Raw genomic sequence first — 27,606 nt, forward strand, 5'->3', positions numbered from 1 at the left:
ATGCCAATTAAGCACAACTAAAATGTTTCTGAAAGTTAAAACGTTGCCAGCGTTGATTCGCATGTAGTTTCGCACATTTATTTTTTTCTAAATGTTTTGAGGTTTGAGTGGCCATGCACTTTACTAGTTTGTGCAGTGGTGTAAGATTCGGTGGTCTTTGCGTTGCCATAACTGGGCTTTAAAATCAAAAAATAAAAATAAAAAAGGAGAGAGAAAAATAATCCAATGAGGATTTCTATCAGTTAGTTGCAAATATAGCAGCATAATTTGATTTCTTAGAATTAGAGAACAAATCTAGCCTGATATCGCTTCACATCTATTAAACTAATATGTGTGTGGGGGGGGGGGTTATTGGTCCCCTCATTCTAACACTCCTCGAATATGAGAACATCGAAAAATGGAATCGTATGTTCATGTGTTTAAAATTAGTAAAAAAAAGAAACTAACATAAAATTTGTTTCCTATGTGTTTTGTTTGTGTGTCAAAGGACGAACAAAAGAAGCGTCATGCATCTATCACGGAGGCAAAGCACTCCACACTGGAGGTTCAGTTGCAGACCGAAAGAGAAGCGTTGGAGCGGAAAGAGAAGGAGGTAGTGTTCCTGTTTGTTGTTCTTGTCGATGAAGATGATCTTAGGTCTGTCTTCTCCTTCAGATCTGCCACCTGGAGGAGCAGCTGGAGCAGTTTCGGGAGGAGCTGGAGAACAAGAACGAGGAGGTCCAGCAGCTCCACATGCAGCTGGAGATTCAGCGCAAGGAGATCAGCAGCCAGCAGCAGTTCCTGGAAACCAGGGAGAGCATGCTCCAGGTAACCTGCCAACACCCACAAAGATGTGTTCTCATTTTCCTGCATGTTTTGCAAATGACCATATTATGTCAAACAGTGGCCCTACCTGTCATATAAATACAATTTGACTTGCTCAATATTAAAGCTGATTTTTTTACGACATGGAGACGGCATCTTTGGTGGAAATTTGCGTTCCGGTAAACTGACATACGGTCGCACCACAACGTCTTGCTGCTAACCAAATCCGCAGCACCTAACAAAGTTGTGGAGACTTTGCCCCATGTTGAAAAATAGTTCCATGAGCATTATTCAAGTTGATATTTAACGATGGTCACTATTTGCGTGAATACGGTCCTCTTACGAAACGCTAAATAGAAGCTACCTAAGCGTTTTCAGAGGATATTAGCTTAGCATGTAGCTAATACCCACTTGGTATAAATAGGATGCGATAGAGTGTTCTTTCTGCCTTTTGGCGAGAGTTGCGATTCCCAACCAAAAGTGTGACGAGACTAGAATAGAAAACTTGACGAGTTCCCATGTCTGCCAGATCACATCCATCGCAGGGCAACTCACGCATTTAGTCATCGGGCCGACTCTGGACTCTCTTATCTTTGTCGTGCTATGTTCTTTCCATCACGTTATAATCTGTTGACTCTTGAAGGTGATGGAGGAGAAGGACAGGGCAATAGCACTTCTTAATGAACAGATCACTAAGCTCCAACACTTGGAGAAAACGTCTGGCAACAAGGTAACAAGCCATGTCTATGCGGGCACGGAATAGAATGTGCAAGTCTATTCGGTGTGAGCATCGCTTCATGGTCGTGTGTGGTGTTTTCATTTTTTAATTTATTTTTTCGTGCCATCCATTTTGGTGTTGTGTTTGTCTTGGTAAGTAAATCCATGTGTTGGTTTTACGGTGGCTCATTCAAGCTCTTGAGTTTCCGTGTGAAAAAAAAAATCTCTGAAGGCATAATCCGAGGGTGGTTTTGAGGACCACATAACATTTTTTTCAGGGCCAGGTGATGAGGAGATGATGTAGAAAACAAAATCTGTCAAATCGTTGAACAATAAATGTTGTTGGAATTAATTTATGAGTAATTAGTGCGCCAATTTTTTTCATATAATAATTGGAAACCCTTTTTTTTTTCTTCACAATATTTCAAATGCGCTCGTGCATCGTTTTTATTTCATTATTTACAATACATAATTTTATGAGGTGAATAAACACATACTGTTGAACCAATTTCAGGGGTACAATCGGCTACAAAAGTACTGGAAAGATATATTACGGAAAATACTTTATTTTGATACTTGAGTCTGAATACAACAAATATTACAGCACTCATAATAATCATGTAAATGTTGAGAGTGGCCCCACCCCTGATCTAATCTAATTTTTTTTATTTTTTAATCATATTAGTTAAACGGAGACTCCTAAGGTTTCATCTAAAGGAAAGAGGTGGGAACATTTATTTGATATTATGTCCTAATATTTTTGAGTCCTCTTTTCAGGGAATTGATGAGCGGGATGCGCTGATCAGTGACCTGGAGTCGCAGGTGGAGTGCCTGCGCAGTGAGCAGGAACGCCTCAAGCGCAAAAGCGAGGAGGAGCAGGAGCAGCTGAACGCCGTCGTCGACAAACTCCAGCAGGAGCTGCTCCACATGGAGCGCAAGGAGGATGTCGAATCCCGCGCCAGGAACGAGTACGACTACGATGAAATGAAACAGAAGATGGACCTGGTCTCCGGAGAGTTCCACTCCCTCAAAGCGGAGCACGGCGAGCTTCTGGAGACGCACCGCCGCTTGAAGACGAGCACTGAGAACTCGGAGGACTTTACGGAGACCCCGAGGCAGAGAACCGCCCACCTCGCGGTGGCGCAGGCCCAAGCGCAAGCTCTGGAGAAGAACGGCGCGTCCGGCGTAGACGAACTCCGTCTCCGCGTCCGGGAGCTGGAGGACTTGGCGGGCGAGAAAGACGCCGAGCTGTGCAGCTCTCGAAAGTACGCAGAAGAGCTGCAGTGGAAAGTTTGCACCCTGGAAGAGCATTTAAGGGAGAAGGTGGCCGCGGCGTTGGTCAGCCAAGCCACACTTGACGCTCTTCAGCAGCAGGCATCCAAAGACCGTTCGGGTGACCTGCTAGGTCACCTGAACCAGAAGCTTGCTGAGCTTGAGGCTAGTTTAAGTGACATCGAGAAGAACCACAAGCTCCGAAAGCAGCTGCTCTCCAGCTCGAAGGAGGCGCAGTACGAGAGGAGGCTGGCGGCACTGCTGGATCTGACGAGACAGATGATGGGCGAGAAGCGACACAGAACGTCGGCAGGTCTGGAGGTAAAAAAAAAAAAAGTTTCGGAACGGGGGTTGGCACACATTTGTGTTCTATGGCAATGAAGAGTTTAACTTTAAAAAGAAATATATTTTAACGAACCAAAATTTGTAGGGGAAAAAAAGCTGCTATCAAGTTAATACTTGCTCTTTAATTGTTTAAATCTCAAAATATTAATCCATCTGTTCAAATTTTTTCTCTGTATATAAATCAATTTGTACTTGATTAGTTACATGGCGAGATATTTTAAAACTGCAAAAACTAGCTCAATATTTTCAGCAAATGTTGCATCCCTGCCCATAATGCCCGATGTAAAAACAGAAGGCGATTCTGTGCCCACCACTGAATTGAGAACTGTGATAAGTTGACCAAACCGTCTGTCTCTTGAAACCAGGCCTCGGCTGGTGACCAAGCGCTCACGTCGGAGCTTCAAGAGGCCCGAAATGAAGCCCTGGCTGCCAAAAAACAGCTGGACCACCACATGGAGCAATGCCACCATCTCCAGGCGGAACTTCAAGTATGCATCCGTGTGTTTTGAGTTCCAAAGCTTCATTTCAGGACAGTTGTTTTGGTAACACCATTCCTTGTCTTTCTCTTAGGACAAAACTGAAATAATCAAAAGACTTAAGGAGCAGCTTGAGGAGGTAACCTTCATCTATATATTGTCATGTTTTTCCAAAGTAGCAGGCTGCCAAATATTCTGTGTTCCCTCTCAGTCATCTTCTGGGGGAGACGAGGAGATGCTAGTGCTCCGAAGAGAGCTTACCAAGACCCAGGAGGAGGCTGCGCTTGCCAAGGAGGAGCTGAACAGCTGCAAGGAGAAGCTGGAGAAGCTGCAGGAGCTTCTGCAGGTATTGAGAAAGCAGGAGATGATAAAGACGGTGCGTAATTGAGAAGTATTGATCATGTATTGTGTTCCCCCTCACGAAAGGAGCGGGAACTGACCATTGCTCAACTAAAAGAAGATCTTTTACAAGTAAGTACAAAGTATTTCATTTTAACAGTGAACGGTGTTTCCTCAACCTTCATTTAAGAAAGGCTTTTTTTTTAGATTGTTAGTGGTAGCAATGCACATCAGCAAATCTTTTATATTAAAAAAAGAAGAAGAAGAAGAAATAAACCCAAATGCGTTGATAAATGTGATTAATTATCTAGCCCAACTAGAAGATGGGACAATTGATGGTCAAAATTTTCTTTTCTCTTCAGGTGAAAGCCGAAGAGGACAAAGCAGACAGGATGAACCTTCTCACGGAGCTCCAAGACATCCGAAGACATGCGGACTCCACCAAAGACGAACTGGATAGCTCCAGATCTCACAATCAGAAGCTCCAGGAGGACATCCATGTGCGTGAGCTCTCTATTTCGAAACTGACAGAGGAGCTTCAGGAGGTCCAAAAGAACCTGGACGCCACCATTGAGGAAGTAAAAAGCTACAAATCCAACAATGAGAAGCTCCAAGAAGACATTCAGCTGCGCGAGGGCTCCATTTTGAAACTGAAAGAGGAGCTGCAGGAGGTTCTGAAGAACAGGAACGATACCAAAGAAATAGATAGTTACAAATCCCTCAATGAGAAGCTTCAGGAGGACGCTCAAGTGCATAAAACGTCTATTAGTCGACTAGAAGAAAAGCTACAAGAGGTCCAAAAGAACATGAACACCACCAAAGAAGAACTCAACAATTGCAAATCCGACAACGAGAGGCTCCAGGAGGAGATCCAGGGCCGCGAGGTCACCATTTCAGAGCTCAAAGAGATGCTCCAGGAGGTCCACAGGAATGTGGACTCCGCCAACGAAGAAGCTAGCAGCTACAAATCCAACAATGAGAAGCTCCAGGAGGACATTAAAGCGTGTGAGGTTTCAGTTTTGAATCTCAAACAAGAACTGCAGGAGGTTCAAAAGAATTTGGACTCCACCAAAGAAGAACTCAACAGTTACAAATCCCACAATGAGAAGCTCAAGGAGGATGTTCAAGTGCGTGAGGTCTCTATTTCTAAACTTGAAGTGGAGCTCCAGGAGGTCCAAAAAAACACGGACTTCAACCAAGAGCTGACAAGTTACAAATCCCGCAATGAGAAGCTTCAGGAGGACATTCAAGTCCGCGAGGTCTCAATTTCTAAACTCGCCAAGGAGCTTCAGGAGCTCCAAAAGAACCTGCACTCAACCAAAGAGGAACTCAACTGTTACAAATCCCACAATGAGAAACTCCAGGAGAAGATCCAGTTACGTGAGGGTAACATTTTAAAGCTCAAAGAGGAACTCCCAGAAGTCCAGCAGAACATGGACTCCACCCAAGATCTGAGAAGCTCCAAATCCCACCATGAAGAGATCCAGCTTCGTGAGGTCTCCATTTTGAAGCTGAAAGAGGAGCTCCAGGAGGTGAAGAAGATTGCCGAGACCACCAAAGAAGAACTGAGAAGTTCCAAATCCCACAATTCCAAGCTGCAGGATGACATCCAGCTCCACGAGGTCTCCATTTCAAAGTTGAAAAACGAGCTCCGGGAGGCTCGAGCGGCCCTGACGAAAGCAGGCGACTCGGTCTCGACGTCTCCTTCTCCCGCTGCGTCCCCTCAGCCTTTCTTCTCCACTTCCTCGTCCACCTCCCAGCCCAAGAGGAAAGCGAGCGGCAAGCAGCCCCTGGCCAAGGGGACCAAAGACAAGATGTCCCTTTCCAGGAAGGGCGCCGCACCCTCCCGAAGTCCCGAGCTGGCCCAGGCTGATGCTTCCACGCAGACGGCCGCCAACGAGGAGCTGGATGAAGTCATGGGAGAGTTCCGAGAGAAGGTGGTCCAGATGCAGGAGTTGCACGCGGCCGAAATCCTGGACATGGAAGCGCGGCACATCTCTGAGAGCGACGCGCTGCGCCGCGACGCTCACGACCTGGAGGACGAGTGCAAGGCGCTCAAGGCCATCGTTGACAAGCTGCGTGCCACTGAGGTGAATTTTAACTTCCAGCCCCCCCACACCCCCAAAACACTTTTTTTTGGTTTATTTGTTGTGCGTTTTTTCTGATGGAATTCTGTTTTTAGGTCACCGCGTTGAGACAAGATCGGCCACTGTCACAGTTCAAAGATGGCTACACGAGTGGTAAGGTCAATCATGATGCTAATAATACACAATTCGTTATAATTACCGGCCCCCATCGCTCCAATTAAAAGACGATTCCACACATAGCGCCATACTTGATGAGCGATGTCGATCTTTTCAATCATAATCAAATAAATGTTTAGATTCAAATTGTTGTTTTTGTAACGCCGCGAATGATGATCCTTTGAGTTTTGTTCCTCGTTTTCAGACAGCAGCTCTGACTACAGCCAGAGGACCGGGTATGACCTCCCTGTTGGACTCCAGCAGGAGTTTCGGGTGACACCCGAAGGTGCCAGAAGAGAGGCGGACGATCCAGTATTACCTGACAGGATCAAGGTAAAACCTGACACGAAATCAATGTGCTTTAGTCACCTAAAGTGAGTTTTGAAATCCTTTTTTTTTTTTTTTTTTTGGGTCATGCGTCATTGTTGTTTCTCCATGCAGTCGTTGCTGCGTGAGGTGCACCAGGAGGGCATGCAGGTTCTCTCGCTGTCAGAACTTCCTGTTTCTGAAAATGAGCCTGGCGGCCATTTGAACCTGCAGGCGTGGCTTAAGGAGAGAGATGCCCTGCTGGCTACTGTGGAGTCCCTCAAAGGCCTCATTGCTCACATGCAGACCACGCAGGTTTTTTTTTTTTTTTTTTTGATACGCACAAAGCGAGATAGAATGAAGGATTATTCAACACAACTTAAAAAAAAAAAAAACATTTTGGAAAATGGAAGTCCGCTCACACAATGCAAAAACGTCCTATGCAAATTAGCAAGGATGACATATGATGTCATATTTGTGCGCGACTAGGTGTCGGGCGATTCTGTGGATTGGCGTGCGGAGCTCTTGGAAGCGGTGCACCGGGTGTTCACGACGGAGCGTAGCGTGTTCAAGAGTGCCCTCTACACCTACTTAGACCTGACGGACACCAGCGACGCCATCATCCACATCAACCAGCTGGAGCGCAGGATGGCCGAGCAGGTGACCGTAATCCCACTGCTCAGATCACTTTTACAATTTATATTCCGCACCGTATCCGGCAATGTTCTTTTCTTCTCATCGTCACTCTTAATGTTGGTCATTTCGGTCTTCTTCTAGGATGCACATCACAGAGAAGCGCTGGGTTCCCTCCATGCCGCAGACCGGTCCAGTCTTATCGCTGAGATCCATCATCTCCGAGGAGAGATGGAGCGCCTTTATCAAGGTAAGGCGCTTCAAAAGGGGCGGCGACGCGGCATCTAAATGGAAAGACACAAAAGAATAAAACTTCATTTGATTTCCTTCCTTAGGTGCGCGACCTGCAACCTTATTGGGCGCGACGGAGCATCGGGGGGGAGGCGATGCCGACGGGGCACCGCGGGCCGACAGGCTGCTGCTGGAGGAGCTGAAGGGGGAATTATCGCAGACCAAACTGGAGCTGGAGACCACGCTTATATCGCAGCACAAGCATCTCAAAGAACTGGAGGCCCTTAGGTTAGAGCGGACGCATAGAACTGGAAATTTTCACTTTGCAAGACTTCTTAAAACAACAATGCAAAAACCAGGGTCTTAAAAAAAATAATCAAATGAGAAATAAATTAGAAAATTTTAACAAAGTGGTCTGTCAACAGATGGAGTCATTTTAACGTGTCATTGCATGCAGGGCCGAGGTATCGCAGAAGGCCTCGGAGGTGGATGCGCTGAATGAGCAACTCTTGGAGGAGAGCCGGAAAGGCCGCGAACTTCAGTGGGGCATGGAGAAGGAGCGTTGTCGCGCCGGGAGGAACGAAGAGAACGCTCGAGAACAACTGGAGGTAAGACCTCGCCACACTCCGAGCGCCACAACTCCAACCAACTCTTGACTTTGTTTCCAAGGACTTGAATCTGGCTTTGGAGGAGCAAAAGAGCCAAGCGGAGCGGCTGACGTCCACCTTAGAGCAGGAGCGCCAGGTCTCCTCCCGCCTCTGCCAGCAGGTCGAGAGGGAGAAGCTGAGCCTCCACAGTCGCCTCCAGGAGCTTCAGGTCCAGCTGGAGACGGAGCGAGCCAAGGCCCGCGAGATGAGCTCCGCTCTGGGCACGGAGAGGGAGCTGCGGGTAGGCGGAGGCCCAGCCAGCCAGGAGGAGAACCTTCTGGAAGGTCTGCAAAAAGAGCTGGATGACAAGCAGGCACAGGTGAGGGTGTAAAAATTAATCTCTGACGAATCTAAAAATGAATTTCCATTCATAGGCCTACTAATCAAATACAATTAATCAAACGTCCTCTATGTAATGTGAAATGATTTAAATGTTGTCTTCTAGGTGGTGGATCTCCTCAGCCAAATGGAGGCTGAGAAGCTTGAAGTGCTGAGAAAGGACGAGGAGCTGAGCCTGGCGGGCCTCAAGACCAGGCAGAACGACGAGGCTCTGCTGGAGGCCCGGGCCCAGCTGGAGAGACTGGAAGTGCGCTTGTCGGAGACGCAAGACCTGCTGGCGAGCGAAGAGGCGAGGCGGAGGAGCCTGGAAGAGGACAAGGAGCGACTGGAGGAGAGGTTGGCTCGGGAGGGCGGCGCTGGGCGGGGGACAGCGCCCATGCCGCACCACCAACACCACCCAGGCCCTTGGCGCACGGCGGACGCCGTCTTGGGGAAACTGCACCTTGTCGCTTCCAAGATCCGTGGCATGGCAAGCAAGGCCGCTGCTGAGATCACCAGTGAAGAGCTGTCACTGATCCAGTCCAGTGTTGATGATCTCATCAGCATGCTGCAGCAAACTCCGGCTCTCCCATCTATCCCTGAGGTGGGCATACTTATGTCATGTGGAATAAAATCATAACGCAAATATAAATGTACACAAAATGGCGGTTCGCTATATAACGGCTAACGAGAGATGCTAACAGAGGTGTGCTCCTCTCGTTTATCTCCCTCCTCAGCGCTCTGCCCTGTCGGCGGGAAGCTCCTCATCAGGCTCCTCCTTGACCGAGCGTCTGCTCCGGCAGAACGCCGAGCTGACGGGTTTCGTGGGCCGCCTGACGGAGGAGAAGAATGACCTGAGGAACCACTCGCTGCGCTTGGAAGAGGAACTCCGCTATTACCGGCATGCAGGCGATGCTGTGAGTAGACAGCAGCGGGGTGAAAGACAAACCGCAATGTTGCAATTGTTCACCGTGTTTGTTCTTCATCCCTCTGCAGGCCAGCGGGAGGCGAGGGGCATCCAGGCCGGACTCTGCCGACGCGCTGTTGCTCTCTCAGCAGAAGGAGACCTGGAGCCGAGAGAAGGTTCGCTTGGAGAAAGCCTTACACCAGGCCCTCGCTCAGGTGGCCCGGCTGCGAGGGGAGATCAGGACAGACACGCTGAGAGAGCTAACCGGGCCTGAGGCAGACAACGCCGCCCTCAAGGTCGGGAAATGTTGTGTCACGAATGGAGAGTTGGTAAAAATGAATCGAGTTGCGGGTAGCTGACTATTAAACATTCAATATTTCTTTGCGTCCTCGCTTGTCCCCGTGCAGAGGATGTACGGCAGGTACCTGCGCTCGGAGAGCTTCCGGAAGTCTCTGATCTACCAGAAGAAGTACCTGCTGCTGCTGCTGGGCAGCTTCCAGGAGTGCGAGGAGGCCACGCTGGCCATGCTCTATAGGATGGGCGGCCGGCCCTCGGAGGGACTTGGCAGTGGCCAGCGGGGACTGCGCCTGCGCGGGCTCATGCGCTTCCGCTCGGCCGTGCGCGTCTCCATCGCCCTCTCCAGGTAAGTCGGCGGAGAGAAACTAAAATCATTGAAAGTCATTATTTTCACTAGGCTTGCTTATTTTCTGTGCGTGTGTGTGTGTGTTCCAGAATGCGTTTCCTGGTCAAGCGCTGGCACAAAACAACGGGCATGAGCAACACAACCCAGAAAAGTGAAACCACGCAGATGATCAGTAAATGAAACACTATCAGGGCTCTTCCTTGGCTCAAATTGACATGATGGTGCTATCATTCTGATCACCATCTTTAAAAAAAAATTCTTGAAGTCTTTTACCGTTTTCTGAAATCATATATTTGACTGATCTTGCTTGAGTGCAGATTTTTCCATTTGAAGGTTGGACAACATGAGGCAGCCAGAAAATTAGGCCGAATGATTATTTCAGAAAACCCGACAGCATATAAGGCACTCACTCAATCATACAAATTTAGAACTCATTTTTTTTGTGTGTGTTTGTGTTCTTCAGCCAGCGATGATAGAGATTACCTCCACCCAGGCTTGGACGTGTACCGAGGAGGGAGCTCAAGCAGGGGACGCAGCGGACGGGAATCCCCCAGGTCGCCCATCTCCCCTGCACAGCACAGGTGGGACAAGATTCGGGAGCCTCCACCAAGACTGAACGGCAATTTTTCATGATTCGTTTCTTGGGTTTTAGGTTTCTTGCGGCAGGAGACCCCGGGGCGCTCACGTGCTCCCACCTGCAGAACTACGACCCCGACCGAGCCCTCACCGATTACATCTCCCGGCTGGAGGCCCTGCAGAGGAGGCTGGGGAGCGTCACGTCAGGTTCTCGTCACTCGTTTACATGCAGCTTCTTTGCAATGCAATCTCTCCTCTGTATTAACTTTGAAATGTCTTCTCTGATTCTTTGTTTCCTTCTGCAGGTGCTTCGTCTTCGCTCGCTCCGCTACATTTCGGTTTAAGAAGATGAAGACACCGATCAAAATAAGTTGCCTTTTTTGACGCGAACTGTTCTTTCCACATGGACCAAAAAAAAATATGGCGTGCGACAGACAGGTTTGCGTCTCGTGTCGCCACCACTTGAATGAATGACATGTAATTTAATTCGACAAATGGTGTACATTTTGTTTGTGGATAATTTAAAAAAAAGACATGAGATTAATTTATGTGAGAGTGGGTGTTGGTTGTGAGCAAAGTGGGCTTAACTGGATTCTTCTACACGCATGTTTTGTTCAAGGCCCGAAGACATTTGTAGAGAGCGTATTTTTATAGCAGCTTTTCTGGCTATTTTGTCAAAAAATGAAATAAAGGCAAAGAATTGAATGATTTTTTTTTTTTAATTTATCGTTGACTACAAAATGTTTTTCTTTTTGGGTAGTACTGTGAACATTCAACAAATCTCTCTTTTTTTTTCTTAATCACATTTGACAGAAGTAGGCCCAGTTTTATCGGATTCTTAAATCAGTTCAGGCTTTAAAACCTACAACCTAATACAACTTAAACAGAGTGCAGTACAGGTGTTAAAAAAAAAAAAATAAGAGGCTGTCAACATTCACAAACCTCATTTTGTATTTACATTTCACAGAAGTAGGAAGAGTTTTTTGTTGTTACATTTTTACCAAATGAAATGCATTTTTCTTCTCCTCACTGACTAATCACCGTCGTCGGCAACCAACAGTAAAATTCACCGAGTTGTCATGCTCCATTCAATAAAACTAGAAATGATCTCACAGAACCACCGGCTCGCAAGTTGCACGTTTCCCTGTTGTAATCTGAAACTTCCCAGGCTCATTGAAGGCAGCGTGATTCATCGCAGCACCGATGCTGAATTAGCGGGTCCGTTTTGCACGAAATTGTTTGCGTGAAAGTCTTCAGTGTTTCCTTCTTTTGTATGCAATGATGGGGTTGTGGGGCGTGTGTATCATAGTGGTGTAGTTGATGGTGGGGAAGTATCCGTCCACCAGGTCGAAGTCGTACAGGCGCAGCAATGTGGACCAGATGGTTTTGATCTGCACGTAGGCGAAGTTCTCCCCAATGCAGCGATGTCTCCCTGTCATAAAAACATATCAATAAATAAAAAGATCAGAAATTGGAGATTTACTTTCCATGCCCCCCTCGTCCATGTTAGCATCGATTTTTTTTTCTGCACTCACTGTAAAGAAAATTTTACTTTTTCTTTTTTATTTAGTTGATACGGATTTATTTTGCCTTATTTTTTCAGGTGATCTGATAGGGTTGTTATTTTCTGTGAAGTGACAAATATCTCCTAAAAGGCTTGGTTGAGCTGCATTAATCAAATGATTGGTTTATTTTCTTGAAAAGATAAAAAAAAAAAAAACATCAAATAAATGGCCAGTGTTTGGAAAAAAAATGTTGAGCTGTGGCGTTGTAGTATAAAGAGGGTGAGTACCGGCTCCAAAAGGCACGTAGGCAAACTTCTCGCCGGCGGCAGGGTTGTCGTGGAGGTAGCGGTCGGGGTCAAACCGTGTCCTCTCACACCACGTGTCCTGCAGTCGGTGGTTGACAGTCGGGGACACGCACACCTGGTGGCCCGCGGGGATGGTAAACCCTGATGCGGTCTGTGGAACCGTTTGGAGACACTGGAGTTACTTGGAACTTTTTTTTGAGACTACACAGGGAACTAGAACATCTACGTGATGTGCCTTTGCGGCTGTTTTTGTTGGCAGCCGTGTAGGAAATCAACACTGATGGATGTCGTTACCTGTGTAGAGCGAGCCATCCTCATCATGGTCATGATGGGTGGCCGCAGCCTCAGAGTCTCCTTCAAACAACGCTCCAACAGGCTGAGGTCCTTCAACTGCAGACAACGTCATTAATCACGAGTGTATTATTTAATTCATATTTCTTAAGGCGGTGGTACCTGATCCAAGTGGAGGGGGGGCAGGTGGTCGCCGCACACGGCCCTCTGCTCGGCGTAGCAGCGCTCTTGTGTGGCTTTGTCCCTGGCCAAGAAGAAACCCAACCAGGCGCTGGTGGTCGACGACGTGTGCTGACCGGCCAGCAGGAGGCCGATCAGCATGCCGGCGATCTCGTCGTCTGACAGCGGCCGGCCGTCCCTGACAGATGAAGAGGGGGGGGAGTGAATCCCACTTTGAATTCGACCAGCTTTGAGCAGGAATTACATTTTTTCTTGTGCTGTTTTTTTTTTTATTTACTTGTAGGTAGCATCCATGAGCGTCTGCAGGATATCATCCAGTTTCTCCTCAGAGCTTCTTCGCTTCCGGATCACATTGTAGAAGATGTTCTTGATCTCCCGGTGAGCTTTGTCCCGCTTCCTAATGATGACAAAACATCTCAAATCATCCTCCAATCTGTACTAGCACCACAAAAAAAAAAAAAAAAACTCCTGTATTGTACTTTATGAAAACATTCAGGAATAACTTGCATATGTATGTACATTAAGAAAACCGACACAAGTGCTTAATATACTGCAGTAAACTTAACTGGTGGCGCTTTGGCGCCATCTTGTGGAATTCTTGCACACAAGCACAAAAAGAAAATACCACACAAGTTTTACAGCAAATATGTAACTGCTGATAGGTGCTTTAAAAAATGTGAATGGGTGAATTCCTATGCAGCAAATGGCACATACACTCGGGGAAACATTCTTTTATTGCTAATCTGGCCTCCGAGAAAGAAAATACTGCCCAGCGCCACGGTTCCCTGTGATGATGATGATGACGACGTCGTCATGGTCCCACCTGAAGCTGGGCAGTGGCAGCCATCCGGGCAGCAGCCAGGCGGCGTGACTGAAGCCTCCATCCAGGTCGGCGTAGAGCTGAGCCACGTGCTCATCCAGCAGGCCGCGGATGTCCTTGCCGTGTAGGCAGCTGCTGGCCGTCAGAATGATGAGCTCGGATAATGCCTCAAAGAGGTCTGAAAGTAGGAAAAGACTCAGACATGGAACAAAACGTAGTGGGAGATGACCAACATGTATTGTTATTTTTTGGCCATAGAGTATTGATACTGTAACGTCAAATAGATATTTTTGAAATTACAAGTCACAGATATTTTGCAGCACAAATAAGGAGCGGCTCTAAGATTGATGAACGGATTGATCTTACTTTTCTGGCCACTGTCTCCCCATCGTTGAAAATACTCGACGGTCTCCGCCTCGATGATCTTGACGTGTTCCCTAAAGCGAGCGACATTCAGGCCCGTCTTCAGCATCTTCTTTTGTTCCAGAAAGATCTACACCCACACACATAAACATCCATGAGGAGACTTATTTCCTCGTTTTGGATGACAACGTGTATTCCGGCCGATTCTCACTGGGTTGGGGACGTCATAGGCGACTCCTTTGCCAAAGACGGGCGTGGTGAGGCGGGAGTAGACGTCTTCGGCGTTCAGGTCCTCGTTCTTGCTGTTGAAGAGCAGTGAAGCAGCGTCGCTTCCCAAGAGGTACGTGAAGGTTTTGCCCACCATGGTGAAGCTGAACACCGGTCCGTACTGTGGAGGGGCAGAATGTTACAGGTTTAACCATTCGTGCCCATCTCGTTTACTCATTTCTTCTTAGCTGTGAATGTCATGAAGCTTCCCCAGGGTGTTTTTTTTCCGGTCAGATTTTGCAATTTAGATTTGCAATAAACGTGGACTGCACAATGATCTCTATTCGACAAGGCTCAGGCGTGATTAAATTACAGTCATCTTCAACATAGTTGGGAGTCACCACACACCATAAATGGCACCAAAGCAGCGAATAGGTCTTTTTTATTTTATTTTTTTTAATATGTGAGTAACACAGGATAGGCTCCCAAAGAATAACAAAATAACAGAATGCATAGATTATTATTATTATATATCATGAATGTCTAAAATGGACTTACATTGCATCAAATGTCATATAACTTTGTCCATAATGTTTTAATATTAACTAAGATTGAACTTACTTTTTCGTAGGCGTTTTCCAAAAAGTCAATGGGACTTTTGCCAAACGCAACAGCATGCCCCAAGAAGGGGACACTGGAAGGGATGTACGGTGGATAAGTCTGGGGAGAAAACAAGCGCATTTGAATTCAGGTATCACTTTCATTCACTTTAAGACAACTCACCGCATTCTTGTCAGAAGTCTGTCTGAGAAGTATTTTGCTGTAAAAATACCCAAAAGTGAGCATGACCGCAGAAGCAGCCAGAACCAAGGACGTTAGGTTGTCGTTCATTTTGCCCACAGTGTCCCCAAGCAGCTTAGTGCTCATTTGGTACAAGTGCATGGACATGTTTAAAACTTCTGCTCCCCCGGATCACTTCTTGAATTGCACGAATGGATCATGAGAATTTGTGACAACTCCCGTCAAAACTGTTGCAGTGCCGGTGTTGTTTCCCCGCCATCTCTACCTGTCGACGTCGGTGCCGCCCCCGCCTGACCGACAGAAGTTTTCGATTGGTTACTAGTTTCGTGTCTGTCAAGCTACTCCTCTTGCGATTGGCTGCTTCCGTCTGAACCGATCTCGGGTGTTATGATGTCATCCCGTGACCGAACAATAATAAATAACTATTATTGTTTTTTATTTAAAGGCATTCGATACTCATGAGTGAATCTTAGAGTTAATTTATTGATAATGTTTATCCTAAGAAAAATATGAATACCATTTTGGGAAATAATTTACGAAAATAGTTCGTCAGAGATTGGCGGCGCCTTCGAGGTCATCTTATTACGTCACTAGTCCCTCAGAAGATACATTTTGTGAAAATGACTGCTTCGTTGCAATAAAGGTAACTTGAAGTAAACATTAATTGAAACCTAATATGTCTTTCTTGGCTAAAAACAGTATTGTGTTTTACATATTAATTAGCTTAATGGCAAGAGCTTGCCATTAATTTGCTCCAAATTAGCACAATACTGTAACTGAACCGTGTTCCCTAACTTTAACTGAGCCAATGCACCTATTTTACGTTATTAAAAAATATCACGGCAAACCACCAAACAAAAATGTCACTATACATCACTAGCACAGAAGAAACAAATTCATACTGGTAAGTGAAATTGGTTGCTGGCAATCATTAGTATGTATGAATGTTCTTTCTTTAATTAATCGCCTAATTGTGCAAAATTAGACACCATCATATAAAAAAGACCCAACACTCTTATCCAAACATCATTTCATTTATTAAAACAAATTATTAAATAAACATATTTACATAACATGGTAATACAAGATTTGTCAAAACAATCACACATACACATTGAACTTGTGTCAATGAGATTAATACATGCACAAACTGTCCCTTCATTGCAGTCACTTTTTAGTCGGCTTTAAAATGGTTTGGCAGCTGTGTCGTCCAGTCCAGAGCGCTGTTGGTTCAGCCATAAGCGTATTTGTCGACGGCACCTTTGTCATTGGATGTCATCTGTCCGCTTAGCTTCATTAAAAGCTTCACAATGAGGCCAGCCTATCAAAAATGATGGCAGACATTCATGAATACCAGGTAAATAGTTCAAACGTGTCAAAAATAACCGAACGTTTCCACTAAGAAATACAATTGCTCTTTGCTCACTGGGTTGTATTTGGAGACAGCGTGTCAGGATTTGGCCAATGCTGTGTAAATAGTGTGACATGCCACAGAGTAAACAATGGATGATATCCAGCTTTTTGTGTCCTTTTTGTCACAGCATGTTAGGAAAAACCTTCACAATGTTCAACTTTGTGACCTTCACTGATTTGTGCACATTGTAAAATAATAGTTTACCCCCAATTTTTTTAATCCACGGAAGCACTTCAAAATCCCGACCCGCCTCTTCCCTGTAAGTATGACCACACCAAACTCATCGTTCAACTTTGTGACCTTCACTGATTTGCGCACAAAATAATAATTTACCCCCATTTTTTTTAATCCACATAAGCACTTCAACATCCCGACCTGCCTCTTCCCTGTAAGTATGACCACACCAAACTCATTCAGATGAGATTTGATGGACCGCTTTTACCTGTTTGGTGTGCACGATGAAGTTCATTTTGTTCTCGCCGCTATGTACTTGGAAGTACTGGTCAGCGTGTCCCAGCTGCCACATGAATGTGCCGTATTCTAAGCTGATGAGAAGCACCTGAAATATGACAAGGAAGCACGATAACGCCAGCAAATAAAAGGCGGGAAATAAATCGATGAGAACCCGAGATGACGCCACACCTTGGTCTCCATGTTCATGAGGTGTAGCCCTTTGGTGTTGACGCCGACATAGACGCGGATGACCTTGTGGTTGCTGGCGCTGGCCTTCGTATACACCTGGCCAGTGAAAAAGGCGGCGCCGTAGGTGGGGATGTCCCAGCAGTTCTGCAAGAAGAGCCGCTGCAGGTGGTGCATCTCCTTGCTCACGCCTTCGCTGGTGCTCAGTGCCTGTTGCCAAATAAATTCAAAAAAGTTTGAAACGGTGACGGGGAAAACTTGTCCAAACTTCTCAGAGCTTCGACTGTACTTTGTATTCGTGAAGAATCCTATTGGTCCAGTGGTATGCTTTGCTTTTCACTTTTAATATGGGCACAATGGACTTGAGGTTTTCTTCACTGAAAAGAACAAAAGATGAGTCGACCTTTGTGTATAACAAAGAAAACATTCCGATTCAGTCAGCGCTGTACTTGAGGAAGCCCTGCTTGTGCTTCTTGCTCTCGTAGTTGCCGTAGATGATTTGCAGTAGGAAGCTGGCAAGCGTGATCAGCTTGCTGTCGGGAGCCGGAAAGAAGCCTTTCAGCAGGCAGTGCCGGGCCTCGTCAAACAGGATGAGGATGGCCAGTGGATCCTCCACCTGCAGTGAAAAAGTCAAAAATTCTTACTTTTTGGCATTCTTCAGAAAAAAAAAAGTATTTTCCCCAAATCTGAAGCCATGCAGTTTAGCCATGTGACTGACCTTTTTCTCAATCTCCAGGGGCAAGCGGACATCCCTGCGGAGGAAGAGCTGAGGCGTCTCCCTTTGCGGGTCCAGCACAGTCAGGTCCGTCACGATCTCCGTCCAGATGCGCAGGTGCTGCAGAGGCTTGTGGTACGGCTTCAGCTGCAGGTCTGTGACACACACATGCCTGTTATTGCTGCAGTCTACATTATATTCCTCTCTCCGAGAAATATATCTCCTTAAAAAAAAAAAAAAAAAATCTTAAGCCAGGCAATGACATTGAAACACGAGGGTACATCCTTGTAAAAGTGCAGCCTTTAAAGGGTGCGTCCTTTATGATAAGTGTGAATTTATGTATGACGTTAGCGAGCTTGAGGAAGTCTGCTCACGGAGGTTTTCGGAGCAGATCCAGATGGTGAAGTACTGCTGAGTCTCCTGGGACAGACGCATGCCCTCCATGATCTGCTGCACTGTGGTGTTGTTGCCGTGCTTCAGCTCCACGGAGCGATATGAGCCGTCCATGCGGTAGATGCGCACCTTCTCATACTGGGTGGGGGAGGGGGGGGGGGAAAGCAAAATAATGACTACATTATTTCCTGTGGATTAAAAATCTCTGGTGGCCGACAGTACGAAATGACACCCTCTAGTGGGCAATATTCCAACTGCAGTAGGCGGTGGTGGGATTCACCGGTTTGCTGTTGGCTTGCTGGAGAAGCTTCACAGTCTCCTCCCATTCGTTCTGCTTGTTCTCCTCGCACACTTGCAGCGGTGACCGCTTCTGCTGGTCTTCAATGTGCTAACGACCACACGGAAAACGGACGACGGATGTTTAAATACTTTATGAATGTGTGATGTCCCATGAAAGAACAAATAGTGGGACTGTGGACTTTTAAAAAATGGATCTTTGGGTAAAAATACATAGTGCCCCTGAATTCTGCCTGGCAACTAGCATCTGAACCAGGAAAGGTTACGGAGAAATATTTTTTGTCATGGGCATTTTGGTGTACCCGGTCAATCTCGGGATGCTGCAGCAGGAGTTGCACGATGTCACTGTAGCCGCCTCGTGCGGCAAAGTGCAGCGGTGAGCTAAGCTGTCCGTTCAGCAGGTTGGGATTACATTTCCCTTTTTCCAACAGCAGCTTGGTCGCCTCAACTTTGCCATGCCTGAAGGGACGAAGAACAAACATCAATCGACAAAAATGATTTGAAGATGACGCTTGGCTTTGTGGAGCCTCACCAGCAGGCGTAGTGGATGGGGGCCCAGTGGTCGCTGTCCAGCTGCTTGACCGAAAAACCGCTGTCCAGGAGCTTGGTGAGCAGCTCCGTGTCTCCCTCGCAGGCGCTGCGGTGGAGAGGGAAGTCGTCCACCCATTGACGCTCCCTACAAAATAAAAATGAGGATTAAATGACAAACACAGCGGAGGCAAAACTGGAATGCGTTCTCACTTGTCCTCAGCTGTGCAGTTGGCGCTGTGCTGCCACGTCTCCCTTGTTGGGATCTGGATCTTGGAGTAGTCGGGTGCTCCCAGCCCAAAGTACGGATTGATGATAACTTTGTCCACCTGCAGACATGCCGTTATTTTTCCTGTTGTCCCAAGCTACCATAATGGATCAAATGAATCACTGTTCACTGGGGATTGGGACCAAACTGAGCGGCTGTTGTCCCAAGCTACCATGACGGATCAAATGCATTCACTGTTCACTGGGGATTGGGACCAAACTGAGCGGTGAACAGTAAAAATCTGCAAGCAATGACGTTTACGTACGGAGTTAAATCAGCATGTGTCCTTTTACTACAGTCTTTTTTTTTTTTTTTTGTACAAGTATGTGTACTTGTACTTAAATACAGAGTGTGAGTACTTGGGTACTTCTGGTAATATTTGTCTTTGTGCGTACATTAAACCTGGTCTCACCCGGTTGGTGTACTGCAGATCGGAGCCGTAGAGCGGGTTTAGGACGCACATGTCGGCCTTCTCCAGAGACATCATCTTGCTCTTGATCTCCAGTGCCGTGTAGCCCATGTGGAGGCCCCCGTCGCTCACTCTGCCCTCGCCGCCATATGCCGGGTTGCTGACGTTGGTCTTCACCCTTTCCACGGGTGCTGGCCGGAACAGCGCCGGGATGGCGTGAGGCACGGTGTGCTGCTCCGCTAGCCATCTGAAGGGATCAAATGAGCTCGGTGCTTGTGATCAGTTGAAATAACAAAGGTAGTCGGAGTTCAAAGTTTGAGTCAATGCCATGCGAAATCCAAGCTCACTTGTCCAAGGCAAGGAGCATCCTGGCAGTGACGGGGCAGAAGTGGATGCTGGTCTCGCTGCAAACCCTCATGATGTCGTGCAGGCAGTAGAAGCTTGGGCTGCCCGCATTGTGCACTGGTTTGCTGTTGTCTGTTGAGAAGCATTCGTTTAGCCATTTCCACATTAATAATGGGGGGGGGGGAGAGACACAACATGGCAGCTGACGCACACCTTTCACACCAACTGGCACCACGCACAGCGAGGCTTCTTCAACATCGTTGTCCACGCACAGGGAGAATTTCTTCATGTGAACCACACGTTTGCCTGGAATACAAACTGGACCATGAGCCTCGTCTGAAGAGCAAAAGTGAATCGTCACGTGCTCACCGATGAAGCTTTGGTTGTTGGACAAGGGTTTGATGGCGTCTGCAACATAGTCTAAGATGGATTTGGATTGGTCTCCTGCCATTTGGATCTTGGTCGCTGGGAGGACTTTCTTCCTTTTTTTCTCCTTCCCCTCCAAGGGCACTTCGCTCAGCAGGATCTCAACGTGGAGACACACGTAGTGATTCAACCAGCAATCTAATATGTACATAGTATGTAATTTTGTCTCACGAAAGTCCACTGACTCATGCCTAATGCTAACGTAAAATGCAAAGCGCCATAGATGGGCTACCGTAAATGAGACGTAATTATAAATAACATACACATACAAAACAATACTCACAGGTATTGACCTTCCCCTCCGAAAGTATTGGCACGGCAAGATCAATTCTTTTGCTTTTGTTGTTTTATTGCACGCAGTGTTAAACAATTCAGGACAGGGAACCTTTTTGTTTTTTAAGTGTTTGGTACTACACTGAAGGGGCGCGACTCTCAATTTGACTTTGCCTACATCCTGCAAAACGATCGTCTCAAAAATCTGTGATACATCACAAACTGCATAGCTGTGCACTGTGTTTGAATGTATACCTCATAGGCTTTGGCTCTGTACTCCTTGGAGCTGAGACTGACTTGATTCTTGGGCCGAAGGACAGCGACAAACACGTCCTCCAGGCTGTCCTCGTTGCCCATGGTAACGGCTCTCAGGGCCAAATACTGTGGAGAGGCATGACTGGGGCGTCACACGACAGGAGACAACAAACTGTTATTAGGGCTGAAATGGAATCATAGTGACGCATTTTAACCAATGAACACGCCTGTTTTGAGCATTTCCGTGTAAAATGTTTTGGTTTTTTTTTGTTTTGTTTTAGCTTTTGTAGCACTTCCTTGGGCGTTTTATTTGCTTTTAGAATTGCCTGGTCGGCCATAGAAAGTGCTCTCGGCTAAAATTAGGGAATTACAATTTTTTTTCCGACTGCGCATCTCAATTCAACTACTTGTTGAATTTATGATGGCCACGCCCCAGAAACCGCAGCTCTACCGTTCTTACATGCTAATAACACAAAAACTCTCCATAATTCTATAATCACCACAACAGCGAGGGTATTTAAAGCAATGTTTAACAACGCATAGTTGACTTACGTTTACGACAAATAGGTGTTTGTACGTGCTAGCTTTGGATGCTACACGGCATCATCGGTTCAGTCGAGTGGTCAACCTCACCGAAAAGCCAGGCAAACTTACCACCAATTTCCGCGCACTTTCAGAGTCCTGTTCGGCGTTCAAAGTGTCCGCCGTCGCCCTCTCAGGATGGATTTCCAGGGCGATTATTCGAGCAAAAAGTCGCCGCTGGCCTGAAATTTTTGGCCCCTTAGAAAACAAAACTCGCGGTGCGTTCAGATGCCGCCGAGGCGGTAGGACAATAGATGACTTTGAGATCGCGTGGGAGGGCGCACCGTCATGTGTCACAAGATGCCTTCAGGTATCGAGTGTGGCGTTGTTATTGTTTTGATTGGAATGTAAGATACAGTAAACATTTTTCGTGATATTAGAATGGCCCCTTATAATGCAGTTATGTGTTGGTTTTTTTTTACCAGACAGAATTTTTAAAAAAAATCTAAAAGTGCATCTCTTAGTGAACAATGCGATCCTCAAATTACAGTGCACATGTTCGTTGAGAGGTTGCATTCCAGACCCACCCACAATAGGTGAAAATCTGTAAGAGACCATATTAAAAAGGTTTTAATTTATTTGTTTACTTCTCCCAAGTGTGGCTGACAGCTAACTCCCCAGACACTCACACACTGACTAGCTGACATTGAATACTGTACTACCTCACCATGCCCCACCTCTTCAAGGGACACTTGCCCTACAATATGTATCCCTGCTAAAAGGTTATTCACTGTGCAGTAAAACCCATAAAAACTATTCTTATATAGTGGGGACGGACAATGATCCACGATCTTGTGAGGTAAGACTGTATACGCCAATCAACTCATCAATATTTTTATTTGAAGTGATTAAACAGTGAAACAAAAAACATGGCATGGTCAACACAATAACCTAAAAAATAAACAAAGCTGAGGTTACACTTCTTTTGGAATAACAAGATGATTGGTCTGCTTTTCTATTGGTCCACAGCTGGATGGTGGGATTTGACTTGTCGGTCCGGGTTCAGGAAGCAGGACTTTTGTCATCGGAAGGCGGGTCAAGATCCCTGACGTTGCAGATGGTGAGCACCTCCTGCATCTTCTCTTGAATCTCCTGCACTCTGGCAGCCCACTTTTCGCGTACCTCGTCCTCGTCGTCCTCAGTGACCACAGTGTAGGCCATGAGGGCGATGAGGCCCATGTGGAAGAGGTGGGCCACGTGTGAGCAATGGCGCTCCATGATTTCCGCGTCAGCGTTGCAGTTCTCCAGGTAGACCCTCAGCAGGGGCCTGCCGAAGAGCGAGCCAGTGCCCATCACACCACGGTAGTACACGTCCAGGCTGGTGTCCATTTTGTCCCGTTCGTAGATCCGCTCAAAGTTCTCCATGTAATGCTTTGTGTTGTCTGGGTCCTTCTTCATCTGCGCCACCATGGCGTTGAAGGCGGCGTACTGGTGCTTGATGTACTCCTCGTACTTCCCAAAGGTCTCATTGACCTCGTCGATCCGGATCTGCGTCAGGCACTGCCGGTTCTTCTCAGAGATGCTCTCCAGCTTGCTGTGGATGGCCTGGAAGTCCTGATCCAACTCGTGGCCCTCCTCGTCCATGAGACCCTTCCGAGCCACACCCACCAGGGAGGAGACGATCCCAAAGATGGGGTCAAAAGATGAGGCGAAAGAGGACACCTTTTCCACGTAGGTCAGCACGGTGATGGCCGTCTTCTTGACCTTTGAGCTGTCTGCCATCTTGTTCTTCTATTTAAAAAGAAAAAAAAATTCCCACAACAAGAGAGTGTGAAGACGAGAATTTTCAAGGAAAAATCAACACTATTTTTAGAAAACAGAAACTTGTTAGAATGTACGTGTTCATGCAAATCATTTAAAATGTCGCTGACCACTGGCATAAGTTCATGAACAAAATGCAGTAAGCACTTAAATGAACACATTTGATTAATGCAAACTCCATTGATGTTGGTTGAAGCAAACAATCTCATACATTGCACATTTTTCCAAGCAGAGTAAAGAATGTCATATCTAATCCTGAGACTTTTTTTTTTAATTACAAAATGTAATTACATTGTTGATCTTTAGGGAAATCAGTTAATAAAATCCATGTAACTTCTATTTTTTGATACAAATAACATTGGAATATTAAAACGAAATTATTTTGTTTCATCGAATTAAAATTAGTGGATTATAAATAATATAAAATATAATGATCATGTCACCCCACCCACCCCCTAAAAAAATAATTGAATAATTTTTCAATTTTTTTTAATTCAACAGCGTTTGTCTCATATTAATTATATGATAAATCAGAGAAAAGTCATCACTGACAAAACAGCAAGACACAATTTTGTCATCACGCTGCCTGTCTTAGCCCTGTCAATGAAAAGTAACATTAGAGTGTGTCACCATGATAAGGTGTTATTAACTGATTACAAGCCCATTTCGCTTAAACTAAACGCAACTGATGTACAGTAGTTTCGAAGCCCTCTTCCCACCCATTTCCTCATCACCCAAACAATCACTCCCAGCGCCATTCCCTGCCTGTCAATCAACACTCAAACACATCAGCAGTCGCAACACAAATCTCTAGAGGCTGCTTGTTTTTAATGTTTACTCACCAGGGATAAAGCTGCTGCTATCTCTGTGCCTACAGGAGCCGCCTGTCTGCCCAAGCCACCATTTTCCTTTTCCGGCCTACGGAAGAGACAGCCCTTTCCTGCCAAATAAGGGAAGCAAAACCAGGAAGTGACTCATCCTTGCTTTTTGCTGATTGGTTGACGTGCGTCCCCCAACTCCGTACGCCCCTCCCCCCCACTACACGCCTTCTCACAAACGGCCTGTAACACACTAACCAAACGAGTAGGTGACCACACAGGTTTTTCATTATTCATAATCAACGAACATCAGCACACAGATCATTTCAAACCATAACATAAGTGAGGGCAAGTTAGGAAGCTATCATTTTAATAATTCAACATTCAAAAAAGTAGCTTCGATGCCAATAACGTAAAATCCTTTATAAGCGACAATTTTTTAAATGGTTTATTAATTTTTTTGTAATAGTACTCGCATAAAGGGAAAGGGTTAAAAGTCCTTATAAAGTTGCATGAGCCTTATTTTGCACATAGATTGCGTTCCTGCTATATTTGAGCATGTTAACATTTGAACAATTCTAATGTAGCACTTAACACAACAATACCGATACAAGCATCAATACCACAAGTGCTTTCTCTGCTCAGCTAAATGTTAGCATTATCTCAGCACACTTTTACATTATAGCACACACTGAGGCGCAAAATGTTCCAGTGATTAACATTACGGGTCCACTCAGGTTTTTATCATGCTGCCGATAAGCATCCGAGCTGTTAGCATTATAAGAATTTCCAACCCAACAGATTAGGAGGCCCTTGAACCTACATACACATCCACCTTTTCCTCTGTATATTAAAAAAAGCAAAAGCGGCTCATCTTACATGTTAATGCTTGATCTTGCAATATCTAATCTCATCTCGCAATAAAAGAATAAAAATGATATTCAGAGTTTGAATTACAGTGCCATTTATTACTTCCTCCTTCCCCATCACATAAACTTTGTATGGGATATCTAACACGGTCTGTAAAACTACCCTTCTTTGGTAATCTGCTTTCACTTTATCGTTTTCATTTTAAAGGAATCTTTTGTATGGTTTTTTTGGTTTTTTTGTGCATACCATGAGTACGCAGTTGGTACCAACAGCTAAGCAAACAGTATTGGACAAGGACAAGGCAGTTATGCAATGTTTGAATTCCTTTTTAAGTGATAAAACAATAATCAAACATCTGCACACACGAACAGAACACGCATGCACACTTGCACACAGACACACACACACTTATCAGAAATTCACATTCAATGTCTTTCTCATAAACAAAACTGTATAGTAACACAGTGACATAGCCGGAACCAATAATGGGAACAAATACACGAGATGACTGAATGCTCAAACCCAGCGGGTGATGAATAGGACACACACACACACACACACACACACACACACACACACACACCCTCTCACACAGGCCCCTCACCTCAATGTAGAGCTCAGCTGGTCAACTCTGTTATTTCCCACAATAACACCTCGTGGCTGTGTCCACTCGGGCGGCTGGGCTGACGCGAGGCTGAGCACCTCTTCTGCTTTTAGGTACGAACCCCATCACACCATCATCATCATCTTCACACGATAATTATCATCTTCATATCATAATCATCATCATTTCATTCTCATCAATTTGTCTGTGCTATAGAAAGTTTTAGCATTCACTAGCCCGTCTATGGTGTTTTGCATTGTTCATTAACATTAAGCTAGTAGATTTCCAAAGGCACGGTTTGGTGGTTGTTTTAATACACTGCGTGAATTCTCTTTTTTTTTCTTTAGTTTGACTGTAAACTTCAACTGGGAGTGCTTGAAGGCCCCTTTTTTTTAGCAGCATTTCAAATCATTTGTGTGAGTTGATTGTGGTGATGGGCAGCACGGTGGTCGATTGATTAGCACATGGGCCTCACAGTGCAGAGGTGCAAGGGGTTCAATTCCAGCTCCGGCCTCTCTGTGTGGAGTTTACATGTTCTCCCCATACCTCTGTGGGTTTTCTCTTGGTGCTCCAGTTTCTTCCCACATTACAAAAAACATGCATGACAGGCTGATTGAACACTCTAAATTGTCCCTAGGTGTGAGCATGTTGTTTTTAATTTTTTAATTCAATGTCTAAATTGCAGGAGAAACTTTGCATCAGCACTGGGAAACAATCGGGAACATGTGGTGCAAAATCATCAAGCTCCTGCTCCTTCTGGGGTGAGTCTTTCGAAATACACAACTTTAATTTGACAGCTTTTGGGAGTCAAACACTGTTTTGTTTTTGTTTTTTTAACCACTTTTTTTTCAAAAATTGAATAATCAGTTTTAATTATTGAATAATCTGCCATTTATTTTTAAGGGCAGTGTCATAAAATGAGTTAAAATGATTCATGGTGATATATAACAGCAAATAAAATTGTCTCTTTGTTGTGGTAGCATATCCGGTTTGAGCTGGTGTGCAGTCCAGCGACCAGACTACGATGACACGGCCACCCCGGAATTCCTTAACCCGTCCTGGATGGCAAGCATCCCAGACGAGCGGCCCCTGTCCGAGCTCACCATGCCTGGCACCCATAACACCATGGCACTTTACGGCGGCGTCTACGCCGAGTGCCAGACGTGGAGCCTGAGTTCGCAGCTGCGCGCCGGCATCCGCTTCCTGGATGTGCGGGTGCGCCACGTGAAGGGCAACCTCACCATCCACCACGGGGTGGCCTACCAGCACACCCACTTCGGCCACGTGTTGGAGGGGGTGCAAGACTTCCTGGCCAGTTACCCAAGCGAGACGGTCCTGATGCGCGTCAAGGAGGAGCTGAGCGAGACCGATAACATCTATGGGGCAGTGGTGGAGCACGTACGGCGCTACGCCCGATGGGAGATGCTGTGGCACAGCCGTCTGGTGCCCACCATGGGCCAGGCGCGAGGTAAGCTCATCATCCTGCAGGACTTCCTTGGGCCGGACTTAGGGATGCGCTACGACTCCTTGGACATCGCTGATGACTGGAAGGTAAGATAAAAAAAATCCTTGATTGGTCCCCGGAGGGGAAATTCAGCAGTTGCAAATAATTTGTGTTTGAAGTAAAGCAGGCATTCATGTTCTCAAAGGTTCCAACACTCCTGCATGTGGAGGAGAAGTGGCAGAGTGTCTACGAACACTTGGAGATGGCGCCCGTGGGGAACAAGGACCAGATCTTCCTCACCTACAGCAGCGGCACTGGTATCTTCGCCGTTCCAAGGGCTGTGGCACAACGTGTCAATCCTCAGCTGTATGACTACTTGAGGGCCAAGACCGACCTGAACCAGCGCTTTGGAATCATATGCATGGACTTCCCCGCTGCTCCCTTGGTTCAAACCATCATTGACTTCCAGCTCAAGGCAGGAATGGAGAATGCATCGTTGATGCAGCCTGCCTTGCAATTCTAATCACGAATAAACCCAAAGGAGAACTAATCCCTGTTTTAAACACCGGTTGGTGCTTCAACAAGTCTCTTCTTCCTCCCGTAATTATTAACATTACTTATTTTTAAAAATTACCC

The 27,606-nt window shown here is 46.0% G+C and overlaps 5 protein-coding genes across 12 annotated transcripts in view; 2 read left to right on the plus strand and 3 right to left on the minus strand.

The window, feature by feature from the left end:
• akap9 (A kinase (PRKA) anchor protein 9) overlaps positions 1-10,988 on the plus strand; it is a 41,091-nt gene extending 30,103 nt beyond the window's left edge. For 4 of the 5 annotated variants that reach the window (XM_019863438.1, XM_019863442.1, XM_019863440.1 and 1 more), the window contains 22 exons: positions 2,400-3,114; positions 3,504-3,626; positions 3,709-3,753; positions 3,826-3,960; positions 4,041-4,085; positions 4,316-6,043; positions 6,136-6,193; positions 6,402-6,529; positions 6,638-6,817; positions 6,992-7,162; positions 7,280-7,385; positions 7,471-7,654; positions 7,824-7,974; positions 8,036-8,332; positions 8,459-8,935; positions 9,069-9,248; positions 9,328-9,534; positions 9,646-9,881; positions 9,971-10,053; positions 10,345-10,462; positions 10,534-10,664; positions 10,763-10,988. In XM_019863438.1, the coding sequence (XP_019718997.1) occupies positions 2,400-3,114; positions 3,504-3,626; positions 3,709-3,753; positions 3,826-3,960; positions 4,041-4,085; positions 4,316-6,043; positions 6,136-6,193; positions 6,402-6,529; positions 6,638-6,817; positions 6,992-7,162; positions 7,280-7,385; positions 7,471-7,654; positions 7,824-7,974; positions 8,036-8,332; positions 8,459-8,935; positions 9,069-9,248; positions 9,328-9,534; positions 9,646-9,881; positions 9,971-10,053; positions 10,345-10,462; positions 10,534-10,664; positions 10,763-10,809 (5,545 nt within the window). In that variant the 3' untranslated portion in view covers positions 10,810-10,988. The remainder of the gene's footprint in view (positions 1-2,399; positions 3,115-3,503; positions 3,627-3,708; positions 3,754-3,825; positions 3,961-4,040; positions 4,086-4,315; positions 6,044-6,135; positions 6,194-6,401; positions 6,530-6,637; positions 6,818-6,991; positions 7,163-7,279; positions 7,386-7,470; positions 7,655-7,823; positions 7,975-8,035; positions 8,333-8,458; positions 8,936-9,068; positions 9,249-9,327; positions 9,535-9,645; positions 9,882-9,970; positions 10,054-10,344; positions 10,463-10,533; positions 10,665-10,762) is intronic. The other variant, XM_019863441.1, reaches the window with a different exon arrangement.
• Positions 10,989-11,273: 285 nt separating this feature from the next.
• cyp51 (cytochrome P450, family 51) lies at positions 11,274-15,280 on the minus strand. The gene is made up of 10 exons (XM_019863466.1): positions 14,912-15,280; positions 14,750-14,848; positions 14,133-14,309; positions 13,925-14,051; positions 13,562-13,736; positions 13,016-13,135; positions 12,721-12,916; positions 12,562-12,657; positions 12,250-12,418; positions 11,274-11,889 (listed from the first exon to the last, which is right to left on the minus strand). The coding sequence occupies exons 1-10, from the start codon at positions 15,074-15,076 to the stop codon at positions 11,711-11,713; spliced, it is 1,503 nt and encodes a 500-aa protein (XP_019719025.1). The 5' UTR covers positions 15,077-15,280; the 3' UTR covers positions 11,274-11,710.
• A 717-nt stretch (positions 15,281-15,997) lies between these two features.
• Positions 15,998-21,708, minus strand: krit1 (KRIT1 ankyrin repeat containing). 3 transcript variants are annotated; one of them, XM_019863595.1, is made up of 17 exons: positions 21,546-21,708; positions 20,892-21,033; positions 20,307-20,463; positions 20,151-20,243; positions 19,940-20,069; positions 19,596-19,839; positions 19,129-19,244; positions 18,920-19,063; positions 18,690-18,846; positions 18,371-18,478; positions 18,072-18,228; positions 17,701-17,852; positions 17,432-17,598; positions 17,272-17,359; positions 16,986-17,192; positions 16,786-16,902; positions 15,998-16,250 (listed from the first exon to the last, which is right to left on the minus strand). In XM_019863595.1, the coding sequence occupies exons 2-17, from the start codon at positions 20,991-20,993 to the stop codon at positions 16,161-16,163; spliced, it is 2,229 nt and encodes a 742-aa protein (XP_019719154.1). In that variant the 5' UTR covers positions 20,994-21,033; positions 21,546-21,708; the 3' UTR covers positions 15,998-16,160. The 3 variants fall into 3 exon arrangements, with proteins under 3 accessions (XP_019719154.1, XP_019719155.1, XP_019719156.1); XM_019863596.1 differs by lacking the exon at positions 21,546-21,708 and having other exon boundaries at positions 20,307-20,501; positions 20,892-21,006; XM_019863597.1 differs by lacking the exon at positions 21,546-21,708 and having other exon boundaries at positions 20,875-20,949.
• Positions 21,709-22,401: 693 nt separating this feature from the next.
• On the minus strand, positions 22,402-24,181 carry rpz2 (rapunzel 2). Its single transcript, XM_019863603.1, has 2 exons — positions 24,077-24,181; positions 22,402-23,204 (listed from the first exon to the last, which is right to left on the minus strand). The coding sequence occupies exon 2, from the start codon at positions 23,193-23,195 to the stop codon at positions 22,476-22,478; it is 720 nt and encodes a 239-aa protein (XP_019719162.1). The 5' UTR covers positions 23,196-23,204; positions 24,077-24,181; the 3' UTR covers positions 22,402-22,475.
• Positions 24,182-25,546: 1,365 nt separating this feature from the next.
• Positions 25,547-27,537, plus strand: LOC109511995 (1-phosphatidylinositol phosphodiesterase-like). Of its 2 annotated transcripts, none has more exons than XM_019863433.1 (4): positions 25,547-25,639; positions 26,212-26,287; positions 26,507-27,077; positions 27,158-27,537. In XM_019863433.1, the coding sequence occupies exons 2-4, from the start codon at positions 26,250-26,252 to the stop codon at positions 27,491-27,493; spliced, it is 945 nt and encodes a 314-aa protein (XP_019718992.1). In that variant the 5' UTR covers positions 25,547-25,639; positions 26,212-26,249; the 3' UTR covers positions 27,494-27,537. The 2 variants fall into 2 exon arrangements, with proteins under 2 accessions (XP_019718992.1, XP_019718993.1); XM_019863434.1 differs by having other exon boundaries at positions 25,548-25,639; positions 27,176-27,537.
• Positions 27,538-27,606: the final 69 nt, after the last annotated feature.

The sequence above is a fragment of the Hippocampus comes genome, unplaced genomic scaffold (assembly GCF_001891065.2).
Source record: "Hippocampus comes isolate QL1 unplaced genomic scaffold, H_comes_QL1_v1.1 scaffold91, whole genome shotgun sequence".
NCBI lineage: Eukaryota > Metazoa > Chordata > Actinopteri > Syngnathiformes > Syngnathidae > Hippocampus > Hippocampus comes.